This window comes from Amborella trichopoda, chromosome 6, assembly GCF_054954075.1.
Source record: "Amborella trichopoda isolate Santa Cruz 75 chromosome 6, AtrichopodaSantaCruz75HAP2 v2.0, whole genome shotgun sequence".
NCBI lineage: Eukaryota > Viridiplantae > Streptophyta > Magnoliopsida > Amborellales > Amborellaceae > Amborella > Amborella trichopoda.
In genome coordinates this window covers 49,089,616-49,100,287 of record NC_142341.1, presented here as the reverse complement: position 1 = coordinate 49,100,287, position 10,672 = coordinate 49,089,616, and the positions used below count along the sequence as shown (strand labels likewise).

The 10,672-nt window shown below is 37.0% G+C and overlaps 1 protein-coding gene across 7 annotated transcripts; it reads right to left on the bottom strand.

Moving 5' to 3' along the window:
- Positions 1 to 1,787: 1,787 nt before the first annotated feature.
- LOC105421238 (peptidyl serine alpha-galactosyltransferase) lies at positions 1,788 to 10,242 on the bottom strand. Of its 7 annotated transcripts, none has more exons than XR_016057077.1 (9): positions 9,827 to 10,242; positions 8,396 to 8,566; positions 7,767 to 8,010; positions 7,434 to 7,634; positions 6,619 to 7,091; positions 5,680 to 5,844; positions 4,024 to 4,188; positions 3,460 to 3,703; positions 1,788 to 2,919 (listed from the first exon to the last, which is right to left on the bottom strand). XR_016057077.1 is itself a non-coding variant. In XM_088868973.1 (8 exons), exons 1-8 carry the CDS (start codon positions 10,129 to 10,131, stop codon positions 2,894 to 2,896), a joined length of 1,851 nt encoding a protein of 616 aa, XP_088725099.1. In that variant the 5' UTR covers positions 10,132 to 10,242; the 3' UTR covers positions 1,788 to 2,893. The 7 variants fall into 7 exon arrangements, 2 of the variants coding, with proteins under 2 accessions (XP_088725099.1, XP_011626151.1); XR_016057078.1 differs by having other exon boundaries at positions 3,460 to 3,692; XR_016057079.1 differs by having other exon boundaries at positions 2,122 to 2,919; positions 5,960 to 7,091.
- Between the last annotated feature and the right edge of the window lie 430 nt (positions 10,243 to 10,672).

Genomic DNA, 10,672 nt, shown 5'->3' with positions numbered 1-10,672 from the left:
CCATTGTTGAAAAAAAAAGAACTCGCAAGGAGAAAATACAAAGTCCTAAGACCCAATAGTTCAAAAAACAAGAGTTTTAGTAGGGGGGAAGGTTTCGAAGTTCCCCTACAACATAGAAGTTCTATCCTCCCTTTATCCAACAGTCCATTTTTTAATGGAGCGCTAAGATTGCTCCAATCTCAATGTCACGCCTTGCACTGTTTTATTTTTAATTTTTTTTTCTATAAACTATTTTGACACCAAATTTTAGATTTTCATTCATCTGTTACACTCGCACTAATGAAAAATATATAAAAAAATATTTTCCATAAAATAAAATGACCAAAATACCCCTGTAAGTTTCAAGGGGTATTTTGGTCATTATTTTATCAAAAATTTATTGTTAATATTTTTTATAGGTGCGCCCCAATATGAAGATGACATATACCAAATTTCATATTCAGAAGATTTGTATTAAAAAAACTAAAAATAAAATACTTTGAGACGTCGGATCCAAGATCAAATGGTGAGTGACTCTCTTGATAAAAAATGGACGGCTGGATGGTAGATCCGGAAATTTGCCTCGACTGGGTGCCGTTGGTTGTTATGATAAGGCAGACCAAGCCTTATCCCAACCTCGGTACATCGTGCTAGTGGGACTCAGTCAACTATGATGAGCAAGCCTTCCTGTTTTAGGCGGAGATACCAAACAAAAAATTAAAAAATTAAGTGGGCCAGTTATCTAACAAAACCGAACAAAACTGATAAGTTCATACGGGAACTGGCCGATTCCCTAGATATTACTACAATAATATAGCCGTTCTATTATTTTGTAGACTATAAAGCCTTTTTGGTTCAGAATTTCTAATATTCTCTCTTGGGGCTGCAAAGAAAAGGAATGAAAGTGCTTTGGAGGAGCCTATGTGTACAGAGTTTGGTGTAGGGAGGGTTTATATAAATTTTCCCTTTTTTTAACTTCTTTTCCAATGTTCTATTTCATTTTTTATAAACCTTTTGGTTTTTCCGACAGCTAACTTTGAAAAGAAAATACAAAATTTTGATTTTTATGTTGTTTTATGGTTTATTGGAAAAAAAAACAGAGACCGTTAGATTCATATGACTCTATCGGGTCATGACAAAACATGATTGCGCTATCGGGTTTTTGTTTGGCTCTTGATTGTCTGGGTCATCGAGTGCAACTTGACCTGATTCGGGTTTGGATTGGTCGACCTGGTTGTGTCTCGCATCAAGTGGTATGCTTGGAACCTCTCACAGGCCACATTGACCACAAACTCACACACAGACCTCTCTAACCTAATTTAAAGCTTAAACACCTCCCCTAGCTCTGGATTCTAACCTGAAACCTTAGGCCTTTCTCTCTCCCTCTCTCTCTCTCTCTCGAAATGGTGCTAGCTTGTTGCCTCAACGTTGACACTCCATTCGCTCACCTCCACCCAACCAAGCAAATTGTACAGAACAAAGAGGAGCTGGAAACTGAGCAAGAACCAAAACTTCAAAATAAAATTTCAAAAAATAAAGCGGCATCTTGGAATCTATCCTCTCATATGCATGAAGTAGTGCTCCATATTTCCATACAGTTCAGAGAGAGAGAGAGAGCACACAACATATGATATTGGGAAAAAGAGGAAGGGCGAACACAGTACCTATAAGAATAAGAAATAGGGTACAACAGAGGAAAGGTTGCCATGCATCTGGGAACAAAATCCATAAATGAGGAAAAGCTCTTGTTCAATCATAAATACTCAATTAAGACCCATCTCCCCAATTCCTGCAATTCACATACAAAATTTGAAGCTGCATAAAAAAAATATATATTTCGTAACAAAGATCAGGCAAAAGGAGACCTCACTTGGACTGATGTCACCTGGTACAAAAGAGCCTTGATTGTGGTTGCACAGTAAAATATTTTTAGTATACATGAAGGCATAAACTTTCTCTCTCCAAATTCAATAGAACAATCCCATTCCCCACAGATCAATTGCCTTCATTTCTCCAATTACCCCAAACATTAACATCGCAAAAAAAAAAATATTTCGAATCCATAGATTGAGGCCTCGGTATTTCACATAAATATCTGAAATGCTATCAAATATTTCAAAAGCTTATTTGCCTTGGTCTTGACTCTCTCTCTCTCTCTCTCTCTCTCTCTCTCTCTCTCCTCGGGTAGAATACATGGTAGAGCCCCACAATCTTCTGACCTGTCTCTCTCTTCAAGGGTGCCCAACACTTCAGTTTCCCAATTACACACCACCTATGTTCAAAACTTCAAGCTTTTGAACTGGTCTCTGGATTATAGAGGTGATAATAAGATCCCCCATTTGATTGTGATGCTCTCTTCATATTTCTATTAGCATGGCCCTTTGTACTCTCTGCCCTTCTACCTGATAGCATCAATGAGATGATAACCAAGAAACCCAAAGCAAAGAAACTCCACAAACTAACCATCCAGTAACTAGGAACCTTCAATTTACTGAATGCATGGAATGAGTCTTTCCTATCTAAATCAATGGTTCTTGACATTGCTACCTTTCCTGAAACAGTTTCATTCAATGCACCATTTTCTTTACCCGAAACAGTCCCTTGATCCAAAGTGTTTTTGAGAGTTGGGTCAGGACAATTCCGTCTTTTGTGATGCAAATATAGAGCGTCATTCAATGTCTTCATGCACTCAATGCTTAACTTGTCTCTTCGGAAGGAGTCTTCATCGGTTTGAGAGAGAGTTGAGGGATCAGGTGGGTCAGGAAATTGAGTCCAACAAACATTGACTAGGTCTCTCTCCCTCCAAACTGCCTTGTCAAAACTCCAATTCCCAACCCCAAACCCGAGCCCATAATGGAAGACTCTAGGTTCTGTGCCTGGATTCGGTATGTAACCTGGATAGAGCAACATGTCTCTATCCACACGATGCCTCAGATTTAACTGCAAATGGACAATACATGAACATCAAAATAAAACTTAAAATCATGAAGGGGAAGGGTGGGAATAAAGCACTTTGTAAAAAAGTTGACATAGACTTGATAGCATCTACTAGTTTGAGGGGAAGTATGAAACCATATAGATCAGGGTGTTCTGTGCAAGGATGTGAGTTGTATGTGTGTGTGTGTGGGAGGGAGAGAGAGAGGTTGCACGTATTGGTTTGTCCACCAATAGAAATCCCAATATATGTCTATGCATATGGACACACATGAAAAGCCTTTCTCATGCTTATGTCTGCATGCATGTGGCATAAAAATGAGAATGTACCTATAACTGAATTGGCCAAACTTAAGTTAACCAGTTATGTGTGTCATTTAACAAAACAGTGTCAAGTTTCAGAAATTCTTTCAGAAAAATGGTGCGAGACAATTCTAATTGAATTACAGTTTCCTATTAAACCCAATCACTAATGGACTTACTGGCAACTTTTTTAATCAGTCCTAGTTAGATGGTAATCTTACCAAAGACTGACAGGCCACGTACCTCAGCTGCCCCAAAGGAATACCCATACATCTCGCTAATCCAGCCACTTGCATAAATATCCCCAGTAATATTAGTTGCATAATGCTCCGTATCAGCCCTAACTTCTTCTGTCTTATGAAGCCACAACATAGCAAACTTTCTCAAATCATCTATGTGCATGACTATCACTCCACCCACCTTATCACAAGCTTCAGGGTTCTTTGTGTGGAGCTTTGCAAGCTTGTTATCGCACCCTATAAGATACCTAAATGGAATTTATCACGTAAGAAATTGCTTCTGGGTACATAAAAATACGAGACAACTAGTAAGAGGGAGAAGATGTCAGTCCAAACTATTGTATATGTACTCCAAGGCTACATCCACCATCTATTCTCACTGACGGTGGTTGAAGATTAACAGGAGTGGGGCCCACATAGACAATAAGGTGGCTGCAGTTAACGTCCAAGTCTCCAAGCAATTATCAGTGGGGATGAAAAATGGATGTAGCTCAGAGTACCATACACCATAGTCCATTGGACTATACATATATTGTTAGCTAAATCTCGAGAATTCATCATGTCTTACTCATAAGGGGTTGAAACAGGGTGTCCACGCTCCGCATTGAACTCCCAGGGAGTAATGGGTCCTCTAAGAATCATATCAGCATCAAGAATAACTATGAATTCAGCATCTATCTCAGCATGATTAAGCCAATGCAGGACAGCTGCAGGCTTGTTGATTGCTGGGTACCTGACATAACGAATGTGTAAAAAATATGAAGAACGCATTCAAAATGTATTCAAAGCTGATATACATGCTACGTGTGAGTAAAATGCCAACATTCATGCAATGTAAGCTTTTTTTCTGTAGATAATGACTTATATAGGAATTCTAATCAGACAAGGCACATGTGTATTTAGAGCAATCCATATCTCACACCAGAAAGACGGCTGTTACGTTTGTTCTTATTGGAACTTGACGACCTCCATGGAAACTTTTTGTCATCCTCTTTTTTTATACAGAAGTTAATCTTAACATTTTTTTCTGGATACCAGGGCTTCAATTCAGCTCTTTTGAAAGGTAATATTTAGGAAACTTGGTGAGCTATCTTCCTAGTGGGATGGATTTGTGTTGCTACTTCTTTTTGTTTATCAACTTCCAACAACAACTTCTCAATTTATAACTTATGCAGCCATGAATAAAGGAGATTTTAGCCAATCAATAACTTTACAAGCTATTTATCAAAATAAACAAATTAATAAATGAATAAAAATAAAAAACTACAAGCCATTTCATCATAGCACTCGTTAAATATTACTCCCTCTCATTTAAAAAAGAAGAAGAAGAAGTTCAAGCTATTTCATCACTTCACGTGTCAAATATTAATCTCTCATTCTAAAACTCAATGAATTATCAATTCTGGTACTTTCCATCATATGACAGAAAATGCCAATCTCTTGTCGCTTCCCATCCCATCATGGGTTTCTATCATAGAACATTGTTAATGTTTCTTATTTAGAACATTATACTGTGTTGCTTCTCATTTCTTGAATGTCTAGTGTAGTGTTTTCCAAATTTATTCATGAATTTTGTTCATGCTTGCTTGATCAAAAATTTATTCATGAATTTTGTTCTTGCTTGCTTGATAAAAAACTGTATTGCTTTATATCATGGCGGATACTTCCTACATTCAAGATTTCTCAACAGAAAAGTTCATTAGAGAGGCTTAGAGTTTTTTGTTTTGTTATTTATTTTTGTTTTTTGCTGCCTTTCATAAATGAGAGTCCATGCAATTAGTAGACTCTTTGGGCTATTCTATTACTTGAAATGTCATTTTATGTATACCTGCCCACAACTCTCAACACCTTCTATGTTAGAATCTTTGGAAAAGAAGATTAAGGCATTTGAATTTTTTCAATTTCATAATGATTTATTTGCAACTTGCATGGACCATTAACTTCCAATTCACGTATGAACAATAACAAGTTGCACCATTCATAGTAAATGACTAAACCCACATTTAATTGCAAGTCAAATCATCATCATTATTAGAGTCTCTTTCCCAACTATTTGGGGTTGACTACACGAATCTTGGTCTGTCACTATTTTCAACCATGTCTTTTGGACCTAGCCCTTGCCCTTTTTGAGCCTTCCACTTGAACCAACTCGTACATCCTAAGCAGATAATATAAATCCAGGATTCATGAAAAGTTTTGACAAAGTTTTATGTTAGGTGCCTACCTAATACAAACCACCTCCTTCACACGGCCTTGGGATGGGTTAAGGGAAAGTTTAAAGTCCTCACCCTTCTTAGACCATCAATTGCCAATCAAATGCAATTCAATAATCATAGAAAGTTAAATGCCTTCCCAATACGCATAAATCCAGCTTCCAATCCAGGTATAACTGACAAATAACAATATAAGAAAAAAATATTGGCAAAACTTCAATTGAAAGGATTTGAAATTATTATTTTCAGAATGTGGACTTTTAGTATTAATAAGAGTAGAATAATACATACATTAGGTTGACCTTGGGGCTCTCGAGTGCCCAAGAAGTTCGTTCCTTTTTGCCGTCAAAGAGAGTAATCCAGTTATTGTAATCCCCAAACTGATATCCTTGGTCGACCACCTTTTTATTTGTCCGGAGTGGACACCAGTTTGAATAAGTTGGGAATTTTAAAGTTTTTTAAATTTCAAAATAAGATTATTTCTGTCATTTTACATAAAAGATGATATTGAGATGCTATTTTATTCAAAGATTAAAATAAGGACATGTATCCCAATATTTTCAGAAAACCACCTATGCCAATCCATTTCCTTAATTACAACACTTTGATGGCAATCTTAGAAAGTTTCGGAAAAGTTTATTTTTGAGAAATACAATCTCTCTCTCTCTCCCTCCCCCCCCTGAAAGGAAATTTGTACACAAACTTGCCCCTCAAACTGTGATATACATTTTCACTCTCAGAACCAATTCTACATATTTGTTTGTAAAGTTGGCATCCATATGCAATTTAAGAGGCTATCAATTTTGTGTATGGGAACCAAAGTGACTTATATCAGATTTATGAGGAGATCTGTTTTGCTCAGCACTGCTTTGAGAGGTATTACTGTAATTTGTTTTCTAATATGCTAATTAAGTATCTCATGATAAAACATATTGAGGAAAAGCATGTACCAGTCACCAGTTAATGGGTGTCTACTCATTGATGGGACATAGTGGGTGGGAGCCAAATCATGTCCTGCATATTTCTTGAGGTCTTCATCCGTACAGCTAAGTAGACGTGTTATATTACCAGGCTGTCCACTCAGGTGGAAGCTGTGCATAAGACCCACAGTTTGCCAATCAAAATATGGAATACATTCAGTAGAGAAAACTGTATGGATTTTTGGGTGCACCCTTCCTGGATCCTCAGATGGCTCCTGCTTATTGAATTTCAAATTTTCTTTTATTTCAGGAGTCAATGATTTTGGCTGAGTCAAACGAGCATAAGTCTTGCTCTTCAAAAAACTCAAATACTTGGACCAGCGTGGTTTTGGGCAACCAGAAGCTGCATGGTGTATCAATAGGCCTTCATTTATCATATTAACGCACTCTAAGCTTAGGTAAAGGCCCCGCTTTTTGTTTGGATCGTTTTCCATCATTTCCACCTACATGCAAATAATATTCGCATTAGGTTAGTGGACAGTGAAATGTGACTTCTCCTGATAAGCAAAATGAAGTCCTATGATTTTATAGCAGCTTCTCTTTTCCCTATTTTTAAGGCATGAATGGATCGGATATCTATTATAGGATATATAATTAGGATGAAACAGATTTCATATTCAATTGTATAGGAAAAATAAAATCCTTATTTCCTACAGGACCCCTTATAATAGAAACAAAACCAGGAACTGCAAACAAATTCTACAAATTTACAATCAATTTATGCTATTCTTTAAATTATGTTGATAAATAAGTGTACGGACATTTCTGAATTATAGTTCTCTTACCTCTTTTGGATAAGGAGGAGGAGGGAAAACACGGTTGCAATCATAGACAATGTCATCCTCGTGATGTTTTAACTTGCTAAAAGACCAATTTCCCACAGTAAAGAGCAAACCATAATGCAAAAGAATGGGCTGAACCCCTTCTCTTGGAATATACCCTGGGTAAATCATCAGCTCATCACTTATCTTGTGCTTTAGTCCTACCTGTTCAAATAAAAAAAAAACCAAAATAGAAAGAGACATGTTATTTCTCCCAATTCAATCATGTGTATACAAAGAAAAAAAAAAGATTCCAGTGTTACAAAAGTTTAATCTTTGAGAGAAAGGCATTCTCACTTCTGCAGCACCAAACGAATATCCATACATCTCACTGATCCATCCCATTCCATAAATATCACCAGTTATATTTGTCCCCCAGTGAGCACGATCCTCACGAACTTCTTCTGTTTTCGAAAGCCACATCGGTGCCAATACTCTTAGGTCATCAATATGCATAACAAGGAGACCACCAACCTTATCACACAGTTCTGGATGTTTTGTGTGCAGTTTACTAAGAATATTATCACATCCAATCAAGTATCTGTAAATAAACAAGATTTTAGTGAAAACTAGATGGGAGGAACATTTGATGAAAATGAATTCAGGGGCATGAATCCATAAGAAGCAAAGGCATTATCAGATCCATGATTGGTATCAGCTAAATGTTTTAGTAGCAGAGCCTGTGTAGAATTGTATACAATTTTTTTGCTTTTGCACAGTTCAGCTGTAGGATTTGAAATTGGGATTTAGTGTTGCAACGAAAACCCCGTAAAGAATTAAGCAAGCCCAAATCCTTAAATTTTAAGTACGTTAAACTAATTGGATATTCTTCATAATGAAAATGTCATTCACGGACTAATTTATAAAGTTTAAGAGAGAAAAAATAGTGGCAGTTGAAGAATCAAAGTAGACCAAGATGTCAATACCCATAAAGAGCAGCAACAGGCTTGCCTTTCTCAGCACCAAGTTCCCAAGGTAAAATAGGACCTCTGATAATCATATCGGCATCCAATATCACAACCCAATCAACATGCTTTGCTTCATTGCTATGTTTAAGCCAGTGCACAATCCCTGCAGGTTTATTGATGGCAGGATACCTGTAACAACAACAAAGTATTCCGTTTTATGTGTGTGTGTGTGAGAGAGAGAGACAAAGAGAGAGAGAGAGAGATTTCTCCTTTCAAGAATGCTTAAAAAGAAGAATTAAGATGCCACACTCATAGAACATAAAGAACTCAGAAATTAATCAGAAAGAAAAGTCCCAGTTGCAAGAGGCGAATAAGAGGGCATATAATCAAAGATGACATTCATTGAGAAATTAATCAGAAAGAAAAGCCCCAATTGCAAGAGGCGAATAAGAGGGTATATAATCAAAGATGACATTCAAGCCAACCTTAATATACACACGCAACTGATGTATGATCAACATTAGCCTGTTATGACGGTGGCATGAAGCTCTTCAGATGAAATAAAAGTTCCCTAAAAGACAAACATACGGCTAAACAAAAAGTAAAAATACAGAAGGGATGGAACTTTCTGTGATCACGAGAGACAAAGAATGCAATTATCAGCTTCAAATCAAATCAATAAAGGTTTTCTTTACCCCATTTTTCTCTTTTGATCGGTAATGAAATCAATAGGGTTTTAACTTATAAAAAGAAGGCTCATGCATGGATGTCTGATCAAATATACATCATTAGTGCACAATAACAGAAGAACTTCAGGATACCATCTAAGAAACCATTCAATACAGCTAGAGAGAAGATGGCCTTAAGAAGAGACTCAAAGAAGATGGGCACCGTGATAAAGCAAGGGAGAGAAAATAGAGGTGATCATATTCAACATATACCTAAGATAAGGTTTCTAAGTGATCAAAGACAAAATAGCAATGGACTCCAGATCAAACTCAAACGGCATAACAATAACTCGACGATCTAATTTCTCTTAATGTTAATTGTTCAATATACCAAAATTCAGAAGAACATCGGTTTGCAGTGATCAAGAGAGATGGCTTAAAGTAAAACTCAACTGCAGGAGGGTAACATAGCATAAACTCTACAAATTTGAAAAGAAAATTCTAAGATTTTGATTAATGAGAAATTGGGTAGAGAGAGAAATTTTCATTAATGAGAAATTGAGTAGAGAGAGAGTAAAATTCTGATTTCTGAAAAACTTGGAATTGGGTAGAGAGAATTTAAAATTCTGAAAACGGGGAATTGGGTGGATAGAGAGAGAGGACTAAATTTGAAAAATGGTAGGAATTGGGTATAAAGAGAGAGAAAGAGAGAGAGAGAGAGAGAGAGAGAGAGAGAGAGAGAGAGAGAGCTAAAGTTTGAACAATGGTTAGAGAGAAATACCAGTCGCCAGTTCGAGGATGTCGGCTCATCGAAGGGACCCGAAAAGTAGGGGCCAAGTCCATTCCTCTGTAATTCTTAGCTTCCTCATCTGTGCAGCTCAGTAACCTGGTAATGTGACCAGGCTGACCCCTCTTTCTAAAGCTATGCATGAGACCCACTGTTTGCCAATCAAAGTAGTTTTGACACTCAACAGAGAACAATGTATGGATCCTCCTCTCATCTTTCCCATCAACAAAGCAGAAGAACCCAGATTCCATAACCAAAAGAGGAAGAAGAATAAGCCATTTCCCAACTGAAATGGCCATATTCCTTAATTGGGTTTCTTCAATGGAGTGAGATAAATCTCAGTTGAAGCTGAGGAGAGAGAACTTGAGATACAGATCTCATGGAGCTGTTGGGTTCATTCGAGCCACCTTGGTTTTGGAAGTCAAACCCATCATTGAATATTATTTAGGCCTAAACAATTTACCAACGCAAAGTGGTAACACATGGGGAAAGAAAAAGTTGTTTCACATGTTAATTGACTTCAGAGAGAGAGAGATAGAGAGAGAGAGGTGGTAAGAACGAGCAAGCTCATTTGTGGAGAGAGAGAATGAACTAAGATGTTAGAGAGAGAGAGATAAGTTTGGGGTAAAACATGTAGCAGGGCAACCTGGAGAGAGAGAACTAAAGATGTTATTTTCAGAGAGATATGGTAAAAATCAAGCAGGCTGAAAAGGCTGAAGCACTATCAAAATAAGTAGATCGTCGTCTCATATCTCATCGAAAATTCCAGGTTTGAAAAACCTTTATATTTATCATCTTGTCTTGATCATTATGGTTATTAAAAAAAAAAAAAAAAAAATT

What these genes read in the sequence shown, in the direction of transcription:
- LOC105421238 (XM_011627849.3), bottom strand. Translation starts at nt 10,131, where the DNA reads ATGGCCATTTCAGTTGGGAAATGGCTTATTCTTCTTCCTCTTTTGGTT. An exon ending in CACCCATTAACTGGTGACTG is followed by an intron (nt 4,189 to 6,618) that starts GTACATGCTTTT and finishes TCGTTATGTCAG; the next exon opens with GTACCCAGCAATCAACAAGC. An exon ending in CCTGTTTCAACCCCTTATGA is followed by an intron (nt 3,704 to 4,023) that starts GTAAGACATGAT and finishes AATTCCATTTAG; the next exon opens with GTATCTTATAGGGTGCGATA.